General features: G+C 41.2%; 1 protein-coding gene across 3 annotated transcripts in view; it reads right to left on the bottom strand.

Annotated features, from left to right (window-relative positions):
• Window positions 1-7,941: 7,941 nt before the first annotated feature.
• EIF2AK3 (eukaryotic translation initiation factor 2 alpha kinase 3) overlaps window positions 7,942-26,519 on the bottom strand; it is a 64,570-nt gene continuing 45,992 nt past the window's right edge. For 2 of the 3 annotated variants that reach the window (XM_038561499.1, XM_038561500.1), the window contains 6 exons: window positions 25,424-25,573; window positions 23,622-24,399; window positions 19,212-19,379; window positions 14,065-14,166; window positions 10,913-10,975; window positions 7,942-9,137 (listed from right to left, as the gene is read on the bottom strand). In XM_038561499.1, the coding sequence (XP_038417427.1) occupies window positions 8,937-9,137; window positions 10,913-10,975; window positions 14,065-14,166; window positions 19,212-19,379; window positions 23,622-24,399; window positions 25,424-25,573 (1,462 nt within the window). In that variant the 3' untranslated portion in view covers window positions 7,942-8,936. Of the gene's footprint in view, window positions 9,138-10,912; window positions 10,976-14,064; window positions 14,167-19,211; window positions 19,380-20,269; window positions 20,520-23,621; window positions 24,400-25,423; window positions 25,574-26,519 lie in introns of those variants that run through there. The other variant, XR_005372452.1, reaches the window with a different exon arrangement.

Genomic DNA, 26,519 nt, shown 5'->3' with positions numbered 1-26,519 from the left:
AGCATCTGCCTTCGGCTCAGGGCATGATCCCAGGATCCAGGATCAAGTCCCACATCGAGCTCCTTGCAGGGAGCCTGCTTCTCCCTCTGCCTATGTCTCTGCTGCTCTCTGTGTGTGTCTCTCGGGAATGAATAAATAAAATTGAAAGTAAATAAAAATTTGAAAGAAGGTTGAATTCATGAGCTTGGCATTGGAGGCCCTGCACCAGGTGACCAGCTAAGCCTCAATTCTGAATAATCACCCTGTGCTTGCTCAGCTCAGGAATAATGACTGAACCTCAGTCTTCCCTCAAGCTGCCTAGCTCCTCAGCTTCTCTGTTTGTCACCTCTTTTCTCCTCCCTCTATCCACATGAACCCTCCCCTCCTCCAAAATCCCTGCTTCCTAGATTAGATCTCAAGATTACAATCTCTGACTCTCCTCCTGATCAGCCTTCATCCCAATGATGGCAGAAGAAGGAGGAGGCATGTCACCTGACGTCAGATTTGAAGAATCTTCCAGCAAGAGCAATGGGACTATTTGCTGGGCACAGCTTTTTAAAAGCCAAAACTCATCAGAGCCAGGACTAGTTAGGATACAGGTTTAGGTGTGTATAACACAAACCCAAATCAACAGTGCCATAAACCATAGGTTCTTTTTTTAAAAAAAAGATTTTATTTATTTATTTATGAGAGACACACAGAGAGAGAGAGACAGAGACACAGGCAGAGGGAGAAGCAGGCTTCCTGCAAGGAGCTTGATGTGGGACTTGATCTTGGATCCCGGGATCATGCCCTGAGCTGAAGGCAGATGCTCAACCACTGAGCCATCCAGGTGTCCCATGAATTTGACTTTTAAACTAAGGAGAGGGCAGCCTGGGTGGCTCAGCAGTTTAGCGCTGCCTTCCTTAGGCCCAGGGTGTGATCCTGGGGACCTGGGGTCAAGTCCTACATCTGGCTCCCTGCATGGAATGAAGCCTCTGCCTGTGTCTGTGTCTCTCATGAATAAGTAAAATCTTAAAAAAAAACAAAAAAAATTAAGAAGACCAGGAGCTTTCAGAGGATAGTAAGTAGGGAATAAATCACATGGCCAGATTTGTGCTGTCATATCAGTATGAAAATTGGGGGGGGAGGGCAGTTTTGAGGTCCAGTGAAAGGTAATATATAGACACAACTTACTTGAGTCTTAAGTTTTACTAGATGCCTCACGTTGATTTACTTGAAGCTTTAATCACCCTAGAGTTCTGACTGAATGCACTTGTATTGCTTCCAGGCTGCTTTTTCCCCAACCTGCATTGGTCCAGATTTTAGCGATCTGGAGGAAGGTTATAGCTCCGTTCCCCACAGAGGTTGCTTGGGAGATACTAGCAGAATTACTTGTGGCCCTACTGCTTTTTATTGATGCAGCCCAGAGTTCCAGCCCGCTCTCTCAGCAGCTGAGGCTACAGGAGGAAGATTGAAATATAGCTAAAGCCTCACACACAATCTATTGCAAATATTAATGTGCATATGGATCACTCGGGGCTCCTCTTGAAATGTGGATTCTGACCCAGCAGGTCTGGGATTGAACCTGATTCTGCATTTCTGCCATTGTTCCCAGTCCAGCAGCCACACTGCAAGTGGCAAGGCCTATGCTTCTCAGCCTTGACTGCACCTGGGAATCACCTGGGAGCTTTAAAAACTCCCAATACCTGGGCCGGACACCCAGTGCTTATGTTAGAGGGCTGGAGCATAGCCTGACTGTCAGCATTATTTTTAGAGGACCCAGCTTTTTAAACTGCCTTCAAGATCAAGAAGAGTGCTTTAGAATTATCTAGGAGCTTTTTTTTTTTTTTCTTTAATGTAGGTTCTAGGGCAACCATTTTATTTTGGTAAGTGCCCCCAGAGATGCTGCTGCAGGTGAATGATACTTAGACTTGGAAGCTTTCCCCTCTGAAGATGCCTGAGGGCAGTAATTCCCGAGAAAAAGGCTGGCAGGGGGTTGGGGTGGGTGGTAGTGGGGGGCGCTGATTCTCAGAATTAGCAAGTGCCCATTAGACGCCGCTGGGCCTCTACAGCAGCAAGGCAACAAGGAGGAAATCACGTTTAAAGAGACGATCCCTTTACTTGCCTTTCCCACTAAGGTTAATCCATCTGTGTGACTGTTTCTGTAGAACAGATCCCAGAAGTAAAATCGCTGCATGATGAAGAAGCAGCTTTCAGATTACGACAGATACCTCCCCAAAAAATTCATTGACACGCACCCCAGGTAAATCTTTCTGCCCTGCAGGGAGGACGTGGCTTTCACTTGCAGCTCCCTGGGGAGTAGCGAGGTCGCGCTCTTGTCATTCGCTGACTTACTTACGACTCGCCTGGTTTGCGGGACTATACTCGTGGGGGGGGGGGAAGTCCCTGGACTTAAACCCCCGGTGCCCCTCCGGGGGGGCAGGTGAGCATCCCCCGCCCGCCGAGGGCCCGCGGCTCCCGCCACCTCCTGCGGCCCCGCGCAGCCCGTGCCCCGCCGCGGCTCCGGGAACCGGCCCCAAACCCGAGCCTTCCCTCGGTGTCTTGTCGCCCCCTGGTGGCCAATGTGAGCTCCGCTTCCCTCCCGGGGCCGGTTCCTCGCGAACCTTTCCTGGCGCCGCTCCCGGCTGCGCGGGCGCTCGGGCCCGACCCGGGGAATCCGGGGCCGCATCCACACGCATCTCTGACCTCCAAACCCTCTGGCCACACTGCGCCCCGGCTCCCCGCGGGGACCATCGAGGGTAGAGTCCCAGGCTGCCCTGTTGACCGGCAGCTTGGGGTCACAGTCCTGGAAGAAAGCAGGAATTAGCAAACTGGAACCCCTCGCCCTGCCCCGCAGGCAGCCCTAGAGCCCTCCGGATAACCACGGACGCTCCTTGGTTGCTCTAATCACAACCGTGTTTTCACAGCAGCATCACACGGTATCCTCACGCGATCAAACGCCAGCCTCTCTAGAGCTTTGTCACAGGCATATCCAGTTTCTACATGTTTGCAGAATCATTTTAATGCTGCATATTTTACTGTGCGATGGTTTTTCTTTCCTTCTTCACCTCCCGGTTTCCTTCCTTTCTGCTCCTTGAGTGCCCAACAGTAACAGCCAGCACTTCTCTCTGTATCTTTCCCTCTGGTCTTATAATCCTAGAATTGCACATAGGCACCTATTCGTGTCCCTCTAACCCCTACTGCTGTCATCTGGTCCTCGCAATAAGTCTTGCCCAAATATGGCCATTTTGGAGTTCAGGAACCTGACGTTATGACTTCATTGACCTATTTGCTGAGTGCTTACTACTTATCAGGTTCTGTGCTAACTATCACTCTTAGCTGAATCTTCACAGCGTGTTATTTGCAGTTGAGGGAATAGCACAAAGAAAACTGTAAAGCAGTAAATAGTAACCTGGCCAACAGTGATGCCAAAGCCCGGTGAGGTCTTGTCACCTGTCACTCCTCTAAATGCCCTCTGGATTGAAGGGAACTCAGTGAAGTGGAATTGTTATGCTAAGAGGGTGGTGGGATGATGAGGGCATTATTACCAGTTTCCTGCTGTGTTTCTCCGGTTATTTTAATAATTGCGTTCCTTCCTCACACGCAAAACAGCAATCAAAAGGTCTGGGTTGCAGAGGTCCTAGTAGAATTAAATGAGATCCTCTTAAATCTTTCTAAAGACAGAGCAGGATACACAGATGAGATCAATGGACATATCGCAAATACGGCTTATTGGTTTCCTTTTTTCTCGTCTTGTTAATGTTATCAATCCTGAAAGTAGTGTATTCATTGGGAGAAGTCAGACAATACTGAAATTAAGTTAATTGAAGTTAATACTCTCCTCCTCATTCCCCTCCCCCAACTCTAGTCTCCTGAGGTAACCAGCGTGGCATCGTGTAGGGTGTAGATACTTCTAAACTCTATGCCTGCGGAAATATTTCATTTAAACAGATGCAGAAGCTGTTGCATCTGGACTATTCACACTCCTCTGCTACTTGCAGATTTGTCATTTATCTGCTTAACAGACAGTTGATAATCCCACTCATGCTGCTGACTCTTGCATGATATCCATAGTATGAATGCATCCTTACTAGCCATTACCCCGAGTATTTCTTCAAATTTTAAAAAATATTTTATTTATTGATGATAGACATAGAGAGAGAGGCAGAGACAGGCAGAGGGAGAGACAGGCTCCATGCCGGGAGCCCAACGTGGGACCCGATCCCAGGGCCCCAGGATCACACCCTGGGCCAAAGACAGGCACTAAACCGCTGAGCCACCCAGGGATCCCCCGAGTATTTCTTCAAATGGAGACAGAACATCCTTTCCCCTTCATTACTTCCCAGCATCAGACCCTCTCCCTGCCTCTGGGCAGGCTTGTGACCTTTCTGCATAGTGAATATTGTCCCAGGCTGTTTCTGGAGGCACCCAAGCTCTGTGCCGGCAAACCACATTATTCTTTCTCCTCTTCCCACCCACATTCTTGCTGCTGGCAATATAGGAACTGATCCCAAAAATGCTGTCATCCCAACAATGTTCTCTGAGTGCTCTTTACAAGCCCATGTCATTTCAGCCCGAGGCAGCTAGGGAGCCACACACTGATGCCCGCCTTTGGAGAAATCCTTCAGAACGCAGCATCACAGAGCAGTGGAGGAGGATCCTCTGGCAGGTTGGGGACCAGCGTCTGTAAGGCTTGCCAAGGGAGCTCTCTGGGCTGCTACTGCCCTGGCTTGGGCGGGGCCTCTTACTCCTTCTCCCTAAAGGCCTCCTGCCTGGTTCTCCAGCTCCAGCTCCTTCTCCCTCCAGCCAACCCTCCTCCTCACTTATCCTAGTGATCTTGGCGATCTTCAAATATTGTTACATCATTTTATAGCTCAGCCACTTTCAATGGCTTCCCATTTTCTCCAGAATAAAGCCCTAACTTTTTACCACAGAGTCCTAGGACTCTGGGAAACTCCTCATTTTTCAAAGGGCACTTCTGTCCCCAAACCACATCCTTGTTCTTCTGGATTCCATCCAAGTTCCTGCACCTGAAATTGGGGAGCCAGCTTCTCCTTCACCTATGGTCAGTTCATTCCAGGGTCCTGGCCTTTCTGCCTCAAAAATCATCCTCAAATTCACCTATTCTTTCCACTCCCACTACTGAAGGCTGTCTTCCTCATTCCTCCTCTTCCCCACAAGCCTTCCCCTGGGCTGTCCCTGCTACCTTCCCCAGTCTTGTCTTCTTTTTTCTTTTGTTTGTTCCCTTCCCTTCCCTTCCCTTTTAAAAAAGTATTTATTGGGATCCCTGGGTGGCTCAGCGGTTTAGTGCCTGCCTTTGGCCTGGGGTGTGACCCTGGAGACCCGAGATCGAGTCCCACATCAGGCTCCCTGCATAGAGCCTGCTTCTCCCTCTGCCTGTGTCTCTGCCTCTCTCTCTCTCTCTCTCTCTCTGTGTATCTCATGAATAAATAAAATTTAAAAATAAAAATAAAAAAGTATTTATTTGCGAGAGAGAAAGATAGCAAGAGCAAGCATAAGAGGGGGTAGGAAAAACCAGACTTCTTACAGAGCAGGGAGCCCAATGCAGGGATCCCAGGACCCTGGAAACATGACCTGAGTTGAAGGCAGATGCTTAACTGACTGAGTCACCCAGGCACCCCGTCCACTTGAATTTAAGAGCAGCTTATGGCAAAAGCATTCTGAGACATCCTGTGGTCGAATTTTATCATATCTGATATGTTTATGTCAGTCATGTGTGGATACACATGTCTCATAATGTGTTGTTTGGAGGAGGGAAAAGAGCTCTACCTCAACCATTTCCTTCTTGGTGGGGAAAGAGCTGAAAACGAGCCCCCTGGTGGCAGCTACTGTAGTTGCATGGGTAGAATCTGGAGGGGGATGTCTCCTTAAGCAGTGCCCTGTAAATCTAGTTATGGAAAGATGGAATGTCCCCAGAAGTGGACCAGAAAGCATTCAGAGTTTTTGCTTAGCCTTTGACTTATGCAGGAGTAGGGCCGAGTCACTCTATGGCCCGTGGTTAGGTAGGAAACTTGTTCTGTCTCCACTTTCTCATAGAAATGTAATTGCTTTTAGTGTAAATGCATCTAGAGAAAAGTTATCTGTGAGAAACCATATGGACAAGAAGACCACCCCCTCAAAATCACAGATGTCTGTTTCTCAGTCTGCTACTGGAAGGCAGAGGGCAGGGTAGGTAGCTCGTTTGTGAAGTTCTCACAATCCTCCTGACCTCCAGACCAGCACTCACTTCAAGACTGTGGCCTCCCAGGAAGGTGGAACCTGAAACCTGGAAGATGTGCCTGTGCTTTCTTTCCCCTGGCACCGTGTCAGGAGGCATGCATAGGAAGCTGAGGAAAGAGCTACAGGGGGCCTGCACTGGGCAGAGCCACATGGTGCCAAGTGTCCCAGCCATTTCTTTTTGTTTAAATGAAAGCAGAAAGCCCCCATCCTTTAGGACACTTCCAGGGTTTGAGACTTCTGTTTTTAGCATTAGGATTGTTCAACCATCTTTTCTCCATTTTTGCCAAATATTTATTGCAGTGATGGGTACGTGTCTTTCCCTCCTCATCTAGCCACTTCCGGAGGGCTGCAGCTGTGCCAGACATACCGGACGTTCTCCCAATCCAACCGCACAGCTGTCATCAGGCACCAAGCTTTATGCTTGATTTGTTGGGATGATGAGAAGGTGTACACCTGCTCCCCGGGCCTTGGCTATTAAGAAGGCTGATCTGTAGCAGAGGACTGGCTCATGTGCGGCTTGACAATGATGAGTGATATTAAGTACAAAGTGCTAGAGGGAGAGGCAAAGTGTGGAGGCAGGGAGCTCAGAAGAGTGCTAGAAAAGCAACAATTGGAAGGGAGGGGTAGGGTGTGGAGTCAGGAAAAAGGGTTTTTGTGTGTTTTTTAAAAAGGTTTTATTTATTTAATTCATGAGAGACACAGAGAGAGAGAGGCAGAGAGACCTACGTAGAGGGAGAAGCAGACTCCTTAAGGGGAGCCCAATGTGGGACTTGGTCCCAGGACTCTGAGATCACACCCTGAGCCGAAGGCAGATACTCAACTGCTGAGCCACCCAGGCGTCCCTGGAAAAAGGGTTCTGAGTGAGAATGCAGGAGACTTTGTCCTGGCTACACTGAGGACTTACTAGGTCCTGCTGGCCCAGCCCCTGAACTCCCCATGCCTGCTTTCCCACACAGAATTAAAATGAGGGCAGCCAGGGTGGCTCAGCAGTTTAGCGCTGCCTTCCGCCCAGGGGGTGATCCCGGGTCCCACGTCAGGCTTCCTCCATGGGCCCTGCTTCTCCCTCTGCCTATGTCTCTGCCTCTCTCTCTGTGTCTCTCATGAATAAATAAATAATATCTTTAAAAAAAATTAAAATGAAAGTAGGCCTGGAGTGCCTGAATCGCTCGGTTGGCTAAGCAGCTGATTCTTGGTTTCGGCTCAGGTCATGATCTCAGGGTCCGGCATCAAGTCCTGGATTAGGCTCCAGGCTCAGTGGGGAGTCTGCTTGAGATTCTCTCTCCCCCTCTCCCTCTGCCCCTCCCCCTGCTCATATTCTCACTCTCTAAAATCAATCTTTTTAAAAAAGGCTTGGTTTTGTCATAAATGAAAGGAGTCCAGTGACTTTTGAAACAGACTTTGGGAAAGAGCAGAGAAGACCTGCTTGGAATAGATTAGGTAAACTTTTCTTGAAAGTAGGGTTATGGGGCACCTGCCTGGCTCAGTCTGTTAAGTGTCTGCCTTCAGATCAGCTCATGATCCCGGGGTCCTGGGACTGAGTCCTGAATCATGCTCCCTGCTCAGTGGGAGCCTGCTTCTTCCTCTCCCTCTGCTGTTCCCTCTCTCAAATAAATAATAAAATCTTAGGGAAAAAAAAAAAAGAAAATAGGGTTATGACCCTCCTAGACCTATGATTCCATTTTATAAATTTGAAAAGCGACCACTTGGGGCTAATTCCCCAAAATAAGAGTCAACTATAAATAATTTTTTAAAGTTTTATTAAATCATTTAGACTTGAAAGAAGTCACAATACTTAACACACTTAAGTGCGTCTGTACACCACCAACCCAAATGGATTGAGTTCAGAATTTTTATAAATAAAAAATAAACATATTTACAGTGAAAAATAAAAACATGTTAGCAAGTTAGATGATGAAACTGTTACCTATAATCAGTTTTGGGAAAGTATCAACCTACAGGATTACACATAAAACATTTAAGATTTCAGTAGGTTTTTAAAAGTCCATAATTGAAGAAGTTAGTTGTAATATATGATTCATATCTTACTACAGCTTTTTACTTCCCCAAACCAGAACTTTTGGCCAATTTACACAAAAAGCTTCATTTTCCCTTTATTGGAGGTAAAAGTACAAAAAGCTCTTAAACTCTCCCTAGAACCATCTAAGGAATAAAGCTATGTAATGCTACAAATATCACTATAAAACTAGCTATGGACATAAACCATTATACAATTTGTGCTACTTGTCCTCCAAAATAGTGCAGGTTCCTCATTTACACACCAGGACAAAAATGGAGTCAGCTTTTTTGGAAATTAGTTTCAAAATCATCATCTTATCTCTAGAAAGCATATTTCTAGAACAATATAGTTACCACATGTAGAACTCTCTTCTGTACTATAAAAATATTTCCCTTTTAATTCTCTCTCTGTATTTTAGGGATTGTTTCTACCTTCCCAGGCAAAGGTGAGGGCTATAAAGCTTGGCAGCCACTTTCAAGAGACCAACGAAGAAGAAGGACCACACGTGATTTACTGATAGCCCTCTCCTGGAGTTTAGCAGTATAGAGTTGGCTCAAATTAGGTTATGCCCCCAAATCCAGTTTAAATATGACTTAGAAAAAGCAGTCCAAAGTAAAATTGAGCAAAGAACAGAATTTTCAAGTTCATAATTTTGGAAAGCCACATTCCTAAGAGGCTATTCTGTGCCACCTGATAGGGGTGCGAGCATACATTAAGGCTAGTTGCTTGGCAAAGGGCTCCGGGAGTTGCTGGACTGTCTTGAATGCTTTGTTCCTGATGAGCTCATGGAGCGAGACCTCTGTCTGAGAACTGTTTTTCCCGGAAGCTCCAAGTCTTCAAATACAGCATTTTCAATGATGTTGGTGGCTTCAGGCCGTTCCATGGGGGATGGAGAAAGCATGTCTTGAACCATCACATGCTGAAATATAAAAATCATTTTATAACAAAGGGCCAGGTTTAGACCTTGAAACAGTCTATGAAATCACGAGTCAGAGAACTTTTTCTGTAAATATATTAAGTTTGCAGGCCAGTTTCTGATGCAAGTTCTCAACTTTGCAGTTAAAATACAAAAGCAGCCACAGATAATAAGTAAACAAATGGGTACGGGTGTGTCCCAATAAAACTTTATTACAAAATTAGACAGCAGACTGCATTTGGCCTGTGGGACATAGTTTGCTCACCCCTGCTCCAAATAGACACAGCCCATTTTGTGGTAATTGTCTGTTTTCTAACATATAATAAAGGGTCTTAAATCATATCCTTGAAATACAGACATAATATGACTTTAAAAATAATTCCATCTTATAACGGCATGTGAATGTACAATTGTCTTAATAAAAATTTCAATTAAAAATAACCATGCCAGAGATCAGTACTTAATCCCTTTCCTCAATTTTTTTTGAGTCCTTCTTAATGTAATCTTATTCTTATAAGCCACCTTGGAGGGATGGTGGCTCAGTGGTTTAGCGCCTGCCTTCAGCCCAGGGCGTGATCTTAGGGTCCCAGAATCAAGTTCCACATCGGGCTCCCTGCATGGAGCCTGCTTCTCCCTCTGCCTGTGCCTCTGCCTCTCTCTCTATGTCTCTCATGAATAAATGAATAAAATCTTTTTTTTTTTTTTTAAAGATTTTTATTTGTTTATATGAGAGACACACAGGGAGAGAGAGGCAGAGACACAGGCAGACGGAGAAGCAGGCTCCATGCAGGGAGCCCCATGTGGGACTCCATCCTGGTATCCAGGATCATGCCCTGGGCTGAAGGCAGGCGCTAAACTGCTGAGCCACCCAGGCTGCCCTAAATGAATAAAATCTTAAAAAAAAAAAAAAAAAAGCCACCTTGGAAATTGATTCTTTGACTTTGAAAATATTTAACAAAATAAATTTTAGTAAAACATATTTCATCTTAGCTTAGTGTATCTTTATAAAGTCTCTTTTTAAAATATTTTATTTTATTTTATCTTTCAATGCAATCCTTCATTATGCTTACAATACTGACAGGTAAATTTAGATTTTTCCTAATTTGATAATTAACAGATAGTTTAATTTACTTCAATTTAATTATTTAAGAAAATTCAAGATATATCAATGTGTAAATTTTTAAATGATGTGTTTGTGGACCAAACATAGTACGGGATGAAAATAACAAAGGCAGCACAAAACAAACTTCAAAGATTCATTACACACAATTTTCACCATTAGGACCAGTTTAATTTCTACTTCCTATTCTTCTGAACCATTTTACTGTGTCACTCTGAGTGCTTGAACTCCAACACACATAATCAATGTGCCCCCCCCCCTTTAAAGAAAGAAGCCAGTTTTTAAGTTCCCTCCCAAATTCACTAAAATAAATTAATGGCACAGTCACAGCAGCAGCTCTATTCCCTAGAGTGTGCTAGGAGTTCAGCCTTACTGAAGCGAGAGGATGCTACAGTGCACACACAGGAAATCACCCAGTGGGGAAAACAGAACACCCAGTGGGGAAAACAGAATCACCCAGTGGGGAAAACAGAACACCCAGCTCAAGTTCCTGTCTGTGATTTTTAATAAGTTGTATGCTCTTTGGGATCAGGTCCTTTTTCTCTCTACACCTTGGCTTCCTTGTCTGTAAAATGGAAAACTGATGAATTAATTGCTAAGAACCCTTTAGGTTCTAAATTTGATTCTCAAGAAAAGAAAAGATTATAATTATACAAACCTCACGAGGATATTTCTGAGTAAATAGTGGCGGAAATTTGAGATTTCTTACATCAGTTAAGACCTAAAAAGAGAAAAGTGTTACTTGTTTTTAAATGTTTCAATACATGTTATTTATTTAAACATATTTTTTGATGCTCTACTGGAGTGACAAAGGGGAAAGGCTGAATATTAAACAGATGGAAAACTTATCAACAGCTTTTCTTGACCTGATGATAATCTACACATTAATGCTTCCTGACCACAGATGTACATGCCATCAAATTACTGAAATCTAGGAAACAATTCAGATATAATTATGTTTGAATTGTACATATCATACTGATACCTGAATTTAATGGAGAATGGACTGATTTGTGTAAAAAATAATTCATTTATGAGTACACATTTGTGACTTAAGTGGGTAACATTTTCTATTAGTATCTAGCCTCTTTGTATATGATATGAAAGAATACATTCTTTCTTCCTCTTCTTTCTTTTTTTTTTTAGTAATCTCTACGCCCAACATGGGGCTTGAACTCATGATCCCAAGATCAAGAGTCACCAGCCAGGTACCCCCTTCTTTTTTTTTTTGAGTGAAAGAAACCCACCAAACCCAAGTCGATTGTGTTAAATTCTGAGTATAAAACTAAGCTTTTGAAATCTTACTGGAAAGTTTTCATATATATTATCACTCTCTTTATGTTCCAGACGAGACAATATTTAAAGCATATAAATATACATAATTGAGATTCTCAAAGAGAAGATACTGAGTCCATGTAGAAAGAATGAAATGTCATAAAAAGGAACAATCTTGGACATTTAAAAACTGGATTGTCAAAATACAAAATTAGGAAATTAGAATAACAAATTAAGGAACTCTTGCAAAGAACAGTATATGAAGAGACAAACAGATGGGAGGTAGGAGAAAAAATTAGGCATTTATAGGAGTAAGTCAGGAGTTCCAGAAAAAGAAAACAGAAAAAGTGGAGAAGAACTTATCAAAAATACAAGAAATTTACTAGAACTGAAGGAGTCCCATCTTGTAACTGAAGAAACCTACCAGTTTAAAAACATTCAATAGGGCAGCCCGGGTGGCTCAGCGGTATAGCGTCGCCTTCAACCCAGGGCATGATCCTGGAGACCCAGCATCAATTCCCACGTCAGACTCCCTGCATGGAGCCTGCTTCTCCCTCTGCCTGTGTCTCTGCCTCTCTCTCTCTCTCTCTCTCTCTGTGTCTCATGAATAAATAAATAAAATCTTAAAAAAAAAAACATAATAAATGAGAGGGAAAAAAGGATCAGTGAAAGGGCTAAATGTCATAACAGCACTGATAAAGGAAGAGCCCTAAGAGTTTCCAGAAAGGAAAATAAAACAGTTCCAAAGATCTCACATCCAAGTGGCACCAGCTCTTCAGCAGCAGTGCTGGGACTATAAGGCAGTACCTTTAAGGTTCTGAGGGATATTATTTCCAATCTAGGATTAGAACCTGGCCAATTTATCAACAGGTTGAAGAATATAAAATATATTTTAGAAACCTGCAGATGCTAAAAATTTCTCTCTCATATGTTCTTTCTGAGGAATTTACTGCAGAATGTGCTCTAGCAAGGGGCAACATGAACTCTAGGAAACAAGGGATCCATGCCGGGAGCAGGAAGTATGTCCTGGGAAGACAACTTATAGAAGGTCTAGAAAGTAATCACTTCACACTGGAGGACAAAAGCTTTGGCAAGAAAAGACTCCAGGAAAGGAAAAAAACAAAACAAAAAAACCCCAGATATACAAGCTATACTGAAGTATGGGGGAAAACATTTTGGACATGTGACAGAACATGCTAAAAATTACAACAAAGGTTCATAGAAAACTCAGCAATTGAGAAAAGGAGATTCTGGAAAAAAAAAAAAAAAAAAAGTTGTATCAGAAAGAAAAGCAAGCCAGAGTACATTTGCTTTAGCACAGAATCATTTTCATGGTCAAGATAAATACTGACTTCATTTAACCAAATTTTTTTTACACAACTACACTTTTTAGTCATTTTTTATTGAAAAGAAAATTCACTGTTTCAGTCATTTCAAAGTGCCCTATTCAGTGATTCTTATTCTATCCACAATGTTGTATAACCACCACCACTATCTCATTACAGAACATTTTCATCACCCTGAAGAGCAGCTTATTAAGCAGCCACTCTTCATCCCCTGGCAACCACTGATATACTTTGCCTCTGTAGATTTGTATATTCTAGATATTTCATATAAATGGAATCATACAATATGTGGCCTTTTGTGAGTGGCTTCTTTCACTTAGTGTAACATTTTCAAGGTTCATCTGTGTCGTAGCGTGTGCCAGTATTTCATTTCTTTTCATGGCTGAGTAATATTCCATGGCACAGGCATACCAACTTTTGTTTTTCCTTTCATCAGCTGATTGACATTTGGGTTGTTTCTACTTGCTGGTTATTATGAAGATGCTACTATGAACACTTGTTTGTATATGGACCTATGTTTTCATTACTGTTGGGGAAATCCTAGGAGTAGGACTACTGAATCATGTGTGACTATGTTTGATTTTCTGAGTAACGGTTGAGTTGTTTTCCATACCAGCTGCACCATTTTACATTCCTGCTGGCAAAATATGGGACTTCCAGTTCTCTGCATCCTTGCCAACACTTATTTTCTGTTTTGTTTTGTTTATTACAGCTGTCCTAAATTCTGTAAAGTGTATCTCATTGTGGTTTTGATTTGGATTTCCCTAATGAATAATAATGTTGTATTATTACATTTGTGTATCTTCTTTGGAGAAACGTCTACTCAAAGCCTTTCCTCATTTTTCAATTGGGTTCTTTGTCTTTTTGTTGAGTCATAATAGTTCTTTGTATGCTCTGGTTTACTAGAGTTTTACCAACTATATGGCTTACAAATATTTTCTCCAATTCTGTAGGTTGTATTTTTACTTACTTTTTTTTTTAAAAGGTTTTATTTATTTATTTATTCATGAGACACACACACACACAAAGGCAGAGACACAGGCAAAGGGAGAAGCAGGTTACCCTGCAGGGAGCCCAATGCGGGACTCGATCCCAGGATCACGACCTAAGCCAAAGGCAGATGGCTCAGCCACTGAGCCACCCAGATGCCCCTATTTTTCCACTTTTTTTGAGCAGAGGGGGAACTTACCCTGACTCTCTCCATCTGAGTGCCGAATGGGTACAGCAATTCAAACAGAATGAGGCCTAAAGAAAAGATGTCCACTTTATGAGAGTAGTTGTTCCCATGAATCTGAAATACCATATAAGGAAGAAATATTAGAAAAAAAATTAACAGAGATCATACAACTGATACTTTGGCATTTGTGAATCCCAAAGCTGACCTAGTCACTCCTTGGTTTACATATAAATGTATGGGTAAAAACGTGAGGAAAAAAAAAACAAAAAAAAAAAACAAAAACGTGAGCAAAGAGTTAATAATCTCCGCAGCCTCTTTTCTTCAACTCACTACAGCAAGAGTAATTAAACTACTCAGCATTACAGAAGGAAAGCCCAGGTACTGCTCTGAGATATGCATCAGTAAAATAGGCCCCAAGAAACCTGGAGCCTTGCAATGCTAAAAAAGTTTGTGGGAGCCAGTAAAAGCTACTCAACTACCCCCGAGGTGAAGATTTTCAAAGCCAACACTATCTAAAGCAGATCTCTCATTTCTAATCATCTTAGACCTCACCCATTTTTATGAGAAAATCTTCATTACTCCAAACCACTAATCAACTGCGGTTAGCCCTCATTACGGCACTTAATTATGGACTACTTTGCATTCTTAGTTGTATTTTACGTGTGCATATTTCTTATTGTTCACAACTAGATTATAAAGTCCTGGAGGGAAGGAACTGCCTCTTTTTTGTTCCATCATCCGGCACTGGGCTAAGTATAGAGAAGGCCCTCAATAAAAACTTATTTGTTAAAATGAACAGACGAATTACAGCCCAACTACTCTATTAAACAAAGCCTCATTCAAATTAAAAGTGACCTCCTGGGACTTAGAAGAACGCTTTTATTTGTGAAAATTACCCTAGGCACAGAACTTCATATTTGGCAAACTTTAGAAGAAGGGCTTCACTTTGAAACTGCTCCATAGAGGCATTTCTTTTCTTTTCTTTTTAAGGATTTTATTTACTTATTCATGACAGACCCAGAGAGAGAGAGAAAGAAACTTAAGCAGAGGGAGAAGCAGGCTCCATGCAGGGAGCCTGATGTGGGACTAGGTCCCTGGACTCTAGGATCATGCCCTGAGCGAAGGCAGACACTCAACCACTGAGCCACCTAGGCGTCCCCATAGAAGCATTTCTTAATGAGGGGACTCCAAGCCCTCCACCACCTCCTGTCTACACTGCAGTTGACATTCATCAACCTGGCTCCTTCCACCAGCCAGCCCACCTCTGCGTGCAGGGCGTATTAGATGGAAAGTTTCAATGACTCCATCAGTGGCATAACCTTCCCCGTTTCCCCTTACCTTTATCTTATCCTTGGGGTTTGGGAAGTGTTCAAAGACAGTATGTTCAAAAAGAGAGCTTACAGAGGTGCTGTGATAAGAACACACCTTCTACACTATTTGGAAAATATAAACTAACACACTTTCACGAAAAGCAACTCAGAAATAAACGATGACTTCCGTTTAATAGTCCTCTTTAATCTTGTTGCCCAAAGACAGTGGAAAAGTGGACAGAGATTTGTACACTGGGATAGTTACACGGCAAAATCTTTAAGTAACTAAAATGTCCAAAATGTTGAATGAATTGTTTACCAGAATACTATAAACTATTCTCTAAAAACATTTAATAATGTAGGAAATGCTTGATTTTAATATTTTATCCAAAATTTTATGGATGAGAATTCCAATTTTGTTTTCCAAAATAAGATATGTATAAATACATGTTGTAAGGCATGTGTGTGTGTGTGCACACACACATATATGGAAATATAACCACTGTTAATGTTTTAGAGATTTTTTTAGTAAGTGATTTTTATTTTTTCCTTACACATTCCTGTATTCCCTCTATAGAGAATAGATTCATATATAATGAAGGGGGGAAAAGTATTATTAAATACACTTAGAAAAAAAAATGTAGTTTCATGAATACAAAGTAGTCTTTACAAAATTTCTAAAAAATAAGGAATTAAGTTGAAAAACACAGGGGGGTAGGATATAACATACCCTCTGGAGGTTTAAATTGATTGCTTTATCACTGTGCAATACTAGAATGAACTATATTTCTTGGTAATTTCAACCAAGTAAAAATTAGCTGCTCTGTGCTCATTTTCTCCTAGTAGGATAAGAAAATTAAGAGCTTTGATAAAATATATTTTAAAACAATGTTTTAGTACAGCTTCTGAAGTTTGAGTAAGACAATTCTTAACCAACTGAGCCAACCAGGCACCCTCTTGAGAGACTTTTAAAGGGACATTTTATAAAGTGACAATTTCTATATTTAAGAATGTAAAGTTTAAGAATAGAGAAGAATAAGGAAATTATTAAGAGAATTATGGCTGTCCATTTTTAACTACCGTATTTTTACTATTGTGTATTGTCTATGGCAACATTTCCCTAGCTATCCTTGTTTTTTAGTATCATCAACAACAACATAGTATCACTTATCAACATAGTACCACTTATCATGAATCTCTTCCTTTCTCAGAAATGGCAACCCTTTCCTCCAACAAACACATACCCACATGTGTGCACATGCACACATGTCAGCCGCAAGCCATGATCCAGTCAAGACAGCAGTGTGTGGGGTGGCCAAGACCACCTAGTGTTTATGTTCTTACTGACATTCACATTCATTCATCCACCAAACATTTCTGCACACTTGCTGAATTCTAGTACCACTGCAGGTGTTGGGAATAAAGTAAAACAAGAGAAAAAGCAAGGTCTCCCTTCTTCCAGAGTGTTAAAAATGCTTACTGAGTTTTGATGTACCATCATAGACAAATACCCACAATTACCTGAAAATGTTATTAAATATTCCTCTCTTTCCAACCAACTATCTGTGTGAGGTCAGATTGTCTTCATTTATTTTAGCCAAAATAACAGAGCAACAGATTAAAAACAAAAGCAGATATGAGACTCCAGCTCATTTTGTTGTTGTTTTAAGTAGACTTATACACAGTGTGGACCCCAACATAGGGCTTGTACTCATGGCCTGAGATCAAGAACTGAGCTGATAATCAGAGTCGGATGCTTAACCAACTGAGACACCCAGGCCTCCAGAGAATCTAGCTTTTTTTTTTTTTTTTATAAATTTATTTTTTATTGGAGTTCAATTTGCCAACATATAGAATAACACCCAGTGCTCATCCCCTCAAGTGCCCCCCTCAGTGCCCGTCACCCAGTCACCCCCACCCCCTGCCCACCTCCCCTTCCGCCACCCCTAGTTCATTTCCCAGAGTTAGGAGTCTCTCATGTTCTGTCTCCCCCTCTGATATTTGCCACACATTTTTTCTCCTTTCCCCTTTATTCCCTTTCATTATTTTTTATATTCCCCAAATAAATGAGACCATGTAATGTTTGTCTTTCTCCAATTGACTTATTTCACTCAGCATAATTCCCTCCAGTTCCATCCATGTAGAAGCAAATGGTGGGTATTTGTCGTTTCTAATGGCTGAGTAATATTCCATTGTATACATAGACCACATCTTCTTTATCCATTCATCTTTCGATGGACACTGAGGCTCCTTCCACAGTTTGGCTATTGTGGACATTGGAATCTATCTTTTTTTAAGTCAGATATTAAAGAGATCTGCCAAAATATTTTTTTTAAAGATTTTATTTATTTATTCATGAGAAATACACAGAGAGAAAGAGAGGCAGAGACACAGGCAGAGAGAGAAGCAGGCTCCATGCAGGGAGCCCGATGTGGGACTCCATCCAGGGTCTCCAGGATCATGCCCTGGGCTGGAGGCGGCGCTAAACCGCTGAGCCACCCGGGCTGCCCAGATCTGCAAAAATCTAAATAAATGTCACTCTTCTTGCTAATTTGTTTTTGTTTTACAGAATATTTATTTTTATTTTTCATAAAAATACTTTTAAGATGTGATAGGTTTAATATTGCTAGTTTTAATAAATAACATTTTTATAAATTTCTCAATTTTATCCTCTAATATAGAAAATATCGATAGATAAAATCCAATAAGAAAAACTCTTAAAGGACGACTGGGTGGCTCAGCAATTGAGCTTCTGCCTTCAGCTCAGTACATAATTCTGGAGTTCCAGGATTGAGTCCTGCATCGGGCTCCTGCATTGAGCCTGCTTCTCCTCCTTCTGCCTATGTCTCTGCCTCTCTCTCTGTGTGTCTTTCATGAATAAATAAATAAAATCTTTTTTAAAATTAAATTAAATTAAAGAAAAAATAAAAACTCTTGGGGTTTTAATCATGTTTACAAGTATAAACAGGTACTGAGACCAAAAAGTTTGAGAACCACTGATGTAGAAGCATATATAAGCTTGTGAGTATCATTAGCTGGACTGGGCATGCTTCTCTGATGATCCCAGAATGCCCTGTTCCCACCACTCTTCCAGGCTGTGTCCTGTTCACAGTGCTTTTCCTTTGGTGACTAAGGATTCCACAAGGCAATAAATCCCAGCCCATCTATCTCTATTTTCTGCCATGGTACATTCTAGAAGTTGCTTGTGAATTACCAGAACGAGCAGCTCAGGACAGTACCTCTGGCTCTAGCTGGTTCTGAAACAAGTTTCTACACAGCTTACACAAGAAGAACTGGAGTGACATTTGGGAGAGAGGCATTCAAAGTCTTTTTCTAAATTTCTGGTTACTATCAGGTTCTTTTTTTTTTTTTTTTAAGATTTTATTTATTTATTCATTAGAGACAGAGACAGAGAAAGAGAGAGAGAGAGAGAGAGAGGCAGAGACATAGGCAGAGGGAGAGGGAGAGGCAGGCTCCCCTCTGGGAGCCTGATATGGGACTTGATCCCTGAATTCCAGGATCACTCCAAGATGAAAGCAGAGCTTAACTGCTGAGCCATCCAGGTATCCCATATCAGGTTCTGATTCAGGGGTGAGCACATGTTTTATGCCTAGTGTTTTTCTTAAGCCAGCCCCAACTCAGGTTGTAGAAACTGAACCTTACCTCTGCTGCCTGTGAACACTACTACCAGTTTTCATAATTTTCAGATTTTATTTTATTGGGTATTTTAAAAAGAATGTGGATAGAGATTCATGGGGCACAACTAGCTTGCAGCCATGCTAACTAAAATCCATTTTTAATTCATTTTTTTCCCCCATTTTTAATTCAGAAGGAAAAGGAAAAACTTGCCTGTTCTGGGCTCATATACAGTTTGGTCCCCACTTGTCCTGTATGTCTGGCATACGCTGGCATTGGGGTCAGAACCGTCTGCTCTTCTTCATCCTGGTCCATTGCAGTCACTAATCCAAAGTCTCCAACCTTGACCACATCATCCACTGTAAAGAATATATTGGAAGGCTGGAAAAAAGCAGACAAAAAGTATGATTAAGTGTGTATGGAGAAGTAGAGAAAGTGAAGAGAGATTTATTTATTTATCTATTTATTTATGACTTTATTTATTTGAGAGAGAGACAGAGCATGAGCATGAGCATGAGCAGAGGGGAGGAGGCAGAGGGAGAGAGAAGCGGACTCCCTGTGGAGCAGGGAGCCCAACATAGGACTTGATCCCAGGACCCTGGAATCATGACCTGAGCCTAACACAGACCAGACACTTAACTGACTGAACTACCCAGGTGCCTGTGAAGAGAGTAATTTAAATGACTATAGAAGATAAATACAAGAAACTAGGTACTCTCAAGCATTAAACAGAGTAATATGAAAATAAAAGCAATCCTTTCGATGCTAAGCAAGTACCTCTGAGTAAGGAAAAGGGAAGGGTAGCAAAAGTAGTGAGTATTTATTGAACATCTATTTAAATTCTTAGAGGTTCACATTCTCTAGGGCCCAGTCCTCAATCTCAGTATTCTATATAATCTCCTTTGGCTAGCTTTTTATGTTTATGACTTAAGCCATGATAATAATAGTAGTAATACCAGCAAATGCATATATAGCACTGGTAATGCACCGGGAGCTGTTCTAAGCAGTTTACTACTATTAATTCATGTAATACTTTAACAACCCTATTAGTCCTCTTAGACCCTCATTTTAGGATATGAAAACTCATGCCGAGAAGTTAAGTGCCCAAGGTTTTCCTCCTAGCAAGTGGTGGAGCAGAGATTCAAATCCAAGCAGTATGGCTCCATAAGAAAAAGACTTCTGGTTTACTGCCACATGACCAGCATTCGGTACAGTCCTTACCCTATGGTAGCTAATCACTTCTATTTGATGAATGAATGAAACAGACTGACCTTTCATTTGTGTCTGAGTGGGGGAAGTAGGCTACAGAGGAGAATAAGAGCTCTTCACTAGCACCCTCTTCTAATAGGTGCTACCTCTTCTAATACCCATATGCTCCCATTTACTCCCAGACCGGTCTTGAGTTCTAAACTCTGATATGTAACTGTTTATAGGACATATCCAACCAGATGTCTCATAGGCTCCTCAAACTTCCTTCAGCACCTTCTCTAATTCCGGCTAACATAATCAAAATTCAGAGCCCTGAAAACAAGGAAAAAGGAAGCCATTTAGTTCATGAAACTGAATTGCACTGGGCTTCAAATACTGCAGGACAATTAACATTTTATTCCTGAACTTCAAAATATGATTCTACAGTGTTGACTTTGAAACAATTAAATTATTGCATATAACCAAAGTCTATAGTAATAACCTCCTGCTCTCCCACAAATGACCTTATGTGAGAGACAATGCAGACTGTGATGCCTTACATATCATGTTTCCTCCTCCTCTCTCCTACCTTCTAGTGTCAGTTGTTATTTACTAAACACTATAATAGACTTTTTTGGGGAAGAGGGGTTTCCCGGTATCTATCCCCCTATGCTTCCACCAGAAATACCATGACTTGATTTTGGGAACTCCCTTTTTCCCAAATGTGCAGCAACCCCGTGGTTCAGGTGGAAGCTATTCTGAGGTTACACCCAGGGGTTATATAAATCAATCAGCAGGATTCCATCTCCTGGCCAGAAAACTGACTTAGGGATGGATATGTGTCTTGGGCTTATCAATTAGAAGGAAACTAAGGACTTCTGATCAATACTGGGGAAAAGAGATACTTTTCTCTCACACCCTATCCAACCACCTCTAAAGATTTATATAACATGTAGTCCTGAGAATTGTTGGCTGCTATCCTGGGACAGTGAAGGGAGAGCATGCCTGAAAATGGAAAAAGAAATGGCGATGGGACAGGGGCAGGTTCTGGCTGCATCACTTGATCCTAGATAAAGCTTTACCTGAATCTTGGACAGTTCAACTACATGGGCCAATAAACTTCCTTTTGGCTGCAGACAAAAAGACTATTCAGAATAAAATGATAAGAGAATATAGAATGTGTCAGGCACTGTGCTAAGGATGTAACAGCTGAACAAAACAGGAAACCAAAGGATAAATGATAGAGTTGTGATGAGAATTTAAATGAGAAATACCAGGCTCTATGAGGCCAAGATGTATTTACGGAGCTGGGAAAAGCCCAGCATGAAGCCTAGCTAGAGTGAAGAGAAGAGACTGGAAATAAGTCTGGAGAATCAGGGTGCTGGAGAGTGCCAATGACAAAAACAAAAGTGGGGATGGTCCGAAGGTTAAACATGGAACTCAAAGACATGGGTCAGAATGAACAGAATGTAGAGCTATTTAAACTGGGAATAGAGGGATCCCTGGGTGGCTCAGCAGTTTAGAGCCTGCCTTCGGCCCCGGGGGGTGATCCTGGAGTCCCGGGATCGAGTCCCACGTCGGGTTCCCTGCGTGGAGCCTGCTTCTCCCTCTGCCTATGTCTTTGCGTATCTCTCTCTCTCTCTGTGTCTCTCATGAATAAAAAAGTAAAATCCTTAAAAATAAATAAATAAACTGGGAATAGAAATTCTGGAGGTAATTTTTTTGGCACCCTAGAATTCCTTAAAAACAATGTACCTTTACAAAGGAATAAACTTTTTGATTTCTAGAAAAACTAAGGGGAAATGAATTTTCTTCCTGGAATTTTTTGGCGCACAGACAAGCATGGAAAGAAATCTTTAGACAACACTGTAGCATTTAACAAATCTTCACTAATATCTCATTAACATTATAAAATCAGCAGAAGAGTACTCATTATTAGTGACAATATAATTACATTGCCTTTCTTTTTTTTTATACATTGCTCTTCAACATAGCATCTTGTGTGTATAGTAAGTAGTAAGTACAAAAGGAATGTGTATACCACTTAATTGTTTCTCACCAAATGATAAATGTTTACTATATTCAAATAGCCAACACTCTCTCTAGTTAGGGGTATCTGGCTTCCTGGAAGTTGGTTGTCTTCTCCTTTCCAACCAAAAGAAATAATCTCTGAACTATTCATTCAGTGCAGAATAATTCCTGTCAGTCTGTTTCGAAATCACTGAAGCACAGTGATAATATATAATTCAATAACAATTACTTGGGAAAATAGGAACTAATTCTAATTCTTGTCTCCCTTTATTCTAAACTCTTAAGATATATTCAAGGATTAAAACACATACTGCCAATAGGAGTAGAAAATAACTTGTCCAAGTAGCTACTTTGGTGCCTGAAACAAAAGTTTATGGTTACATGACACAAAACTGAAAATACTTCAATAATTGAAGCTACTTCCATCAGAAAAGTACTTATATATTCACGACACATTTACTGATGATCACTCTGAGCATATGAAATACAGCAGAAATTAGCCAAGTAAGAGTTTCATATAGTTATTTCAGAAACACATATCTAGGAAATATTGAGTATTTCATGTAAGAATCTTATATAATTTAGCATATCACATCGGTACAATATTTAATATCATACTTAATGAAAACAGAATCAAAGGCTTTAGAACTGGAAACAATAACCTGGCTATTTGCTTTCTTTCTCCATCTGGTTTCTCTCTGTCCTTCCCCAAAGCCTAAATGGTTTAGGAATAGGGGCAAAAAACCCGGAGATGTGCCCCAACTCGGAGCTGGCTAATGAAGGAAACTATGTCTCTCTTTCCACTTGGGTCCCTTTTCACCATGCTACCTTGGGGGTTTCAGGAACTTACATCAGAGTTACCCAAAGCCATAGGAAAAACAGGATAGATCTGTTCATGGTAGATTTGTCTTTCTCAGTAGGAGGACTGAGAATTCTCTTTATAGTAAAACGAACCTAAACACATAGTGGAAAAGAAAAAGAACACATGCTCTCCCTGAAATTTTTTCTTTCTTTTTCTTTTTTTTTAAAAAAAGATTTTATTTATTTATTCATGAGAGACACAGAGAGAGTGAGGCAGAGACACAGGCAGAGGGAGAAGCTCCCTACAGGGAGCCCAATGCGGGACTCAATCCTGGGACCCCCGGATCACGCCCTGAGCCAAAGGCAGACACTCAACCATGAAGCCACCCAGGCGACCTTCCCTGAAGTTTTCAAAATACAAGACTTCTTTCTCCGGCAGGTTCCTCAGGCTACTTCCCCGGGCCTCTCCTCCCCTATCTGATACCTTTCATGTCCTTTGCTCTTAAGGGCATTTCAGTTAAAAACTGACAAATCCTGAAAGTACTGTTCTCAATCACACAAAATCAGACTGAAACCCAGGGCTGATGTTCCATGAATACAGACCTTGAGATCCCTGTGCATGAGCCCTTTGCTGTGCAAAAACTCTACTGCCTCTGCGATCTGTAGGAAGATGTGCAGACACACGCTCCTCTCTCGCTCCTCTATGGTACACCGGCTGTTCATCCAGTCTTTGAGGTTTTCCTTTCTGCAGAGCTGCATCTGGATGTAAAGATATACCTTCGGGGAACTGGGCTGGAGTTTTTCTGCAGTGTTTTTGCTGAGATCTAAACTTAAAGTGGTCGGTCTTGGAGGAGAAACAGAGAAAGTAGGTTCAGAAGAAGATTTGCTACTGGAATGCTTGAAAGCAGTTTGTTTATTAGCACAATGGTTGCCAATATTCAGTCGCTTAGTTTTGAGCTCTTCTTTGCTGGATGCGTTATCACAGCCGGAATCTTCAAACACTATGGAAGAGGATGTTCTCTCCCTTGATCTTTCATAAGGAGAAGCTCCAGCAGGACAAAGTTCAGAGGAGTGCCCTTCGACATTGCCGTCCAGAGTACCATCTTCTATATCACAGTCCGTGACACAGCTGTCCTGGAGGTTGCATGCTGCATCCACTGACTCACTGGTATCTCCATGGTCTGTTCCAGAAAATTCCAGTGGAGAGAACTGGCTTTCAGAGGAACTTGTCTGGCCACAGGAAATCCCTACTGAAAAAGACCTCCTTTGTGAAGAAGGAGCTATGATTTCAATATGTTCCTTTGTAGAGAAAGGATCCATTCTGCGTATTTTAACTGATGGTGCGTCCATTGGACTAGGAGAGCTGAGTGGCCAGTCTGTGCTACAAGTGCGACAGATACAAAGGCAAGAGAGGGAATTTGTGATTAACTGATCTGAACTACAATCTTTATTCTAAAAGCTTTATCTATAAGAAAGCCAGTTATCAAATGACAAACACACAGATTAAATAAAAACTTGCTATATGAGACAAAGAACATCATGTCCCATTCATTTCTTTCAAAAAATTTAAATTGGAAAGCTTAATTTTATAGCTGAAACAGTTACCTGGGATTGTCATGCCAGAGCAGCCAGGGCCTTTGTGCAAAACACAAAGCACTGAGGGACCACCAAGGTCAGGATTCTTCAGTGGCCACAATTCTGAAGCCCTAGTCTGAATTAGGGCAGCAGCTCACAGTGCCTTGACCATGGGGCTACCTCACTTGGTCCTTCCGTGGTTTGGCTACTGACTGCATCTATAAATGTTGCCTTAACAAGTTACTTCATGTGGATGTAGGGCTATATTTGGTACTTTTAGGCAGGAATTTTACTGCCAACTATTTGGTAAACAGTCTATACACAGCTTGCTTTCTCTTTGTTTTCATTTAGTCATTTTTAAAAGAGCCTTCCTTCCTATTGCAGAGCATATGTAACATGGAAATTATCTTCATGTTGCCTAAGTTTAAGTATTTTTAACTGCCAATAGCTTTAAACTAGTTTAATAGTTTCAAAGGAGTTGTAAATTTTTAACTACTGAGAAACTAAAAATCTAAAATAAAAATGGTGACAAAAGTAGACAATATCTCTTAATGAGAAAAGCCACTGTACTGTAAATCCCTTAGTGACTTATATAATTCATAGAGCCCTATCTAAAAATTATTTTTAAAATTCATGTTCTTAAAAAATAAACTTTTCAATATTTAATTAGTGACTAGAGAACATTTTAAAAGATGATGACAGAGAATAGCATTTTTTCCTAAAACAAACAAAACTCCTCTCTAGCTACGGAAATGTATTTTATTAACAGAAGCAAAAAAACTAGCCTAAGAGAAAGTACTAGTTTTTAAGTCTATGACTAGCCAAGTTACCTTTCATCTTTTAACCAAATTTCATCCATTTTTTCTTGCCACTTCTCTGGTGGTGCTTCTAACCAAGCATTGAAATATCTAACAATCCCTGGATGGTCAAGCTTGGCTAAGGCTTTAACTTCTCGCATTACCTTTTCCCGAGCCAACTCTCTGAAAGAAAGAAGACAACACTGAAGGTTGCTCTTACCTGAAAAAAGTCATCATATCTAACAGTGAGAAGTAAGAAAATAAAACTCTCTCTTGAATCTAAAAGCCACATAGTAGGTTTTGTAGTTTAAAAGATACACATGTATTTTAGGATTTTCTTTTCCTTCTAGAAAGAAGTGCTATGAACACATTGCCTCATTCAAATAAAGCTTTCTTGGGTGACTAAAAATGAATGACTATAGACCATTAAAGATTATTGCTTAATGTCTGTTAAATCTATAGGACAATGAATAGGTATAAATGAAGTATTCAGAAAAGAGCTCAGGATGGCAGCTTAGGAGGACGGGGAATGACCATACTGGTATAAACATAATTGGCACATATTGCAATCCAAAAAACCTATATTAGAATGTTTGTTTTTTTAAAACAAGTCTCAAATACCGAATATCACAGGCAATGCAGTTTAATTAGAAAAGCATTTGGATTTGATTTTCTGCTTTGATAGCTTTTCTGGTAGAACTAATCTTACATTTCTAGGCCTCCCACTATCACTGAAGCAACATCATAAATACAAGTTACATCCTCCTCCCTCTCCAGGAGATGGTCAGCTACTTCCACTTTGCCCTCAGCGCTTGGCTGTTGGTCAATGCCCCCACTCTCTCAATCTAAGAATTCTTGGATTTTTGAATTCTTTAACTTCTGGGTGCCCACATTCAGTATCCAAGTCCTATCAGCTGCTCCTTTTCAATTCATTATACTCATTCCTTTCTCACCCATCCCCACTTCTCCTCACAAATGTTCTGTATCTTGGGACTAAACTTCTGGAAAAAAAAAAATCTAACATTCTTGTCTCTGACCCTTTGCTCATGTCAGCCATCCATACACACCACCTCCAGAGCTACCCTCATTTTGATCACATCATTGCTCTTCTCAAAGACCTGTCTACAAA

Source organism: Canis lupus, chromosome 17 (assembly GCF_011100685.1).
Source record: "Canis lupus familiaris isolate Mischka breed German Shepherd chromosome 17, alternate assembly UU_Cfam_GSD_1.0, whole genome shotgun sequence".
NCBI classification, from domain to species: Eukaryota; Metazoa; Chordata; class Mammalia; order Carnivora; family Canidae; genus Canis; species Canis lupus.
Note: the sequence above shows the minus strand (reverse complement) of the source record. Positions and strands in the feature narration are given on the sequence as shown.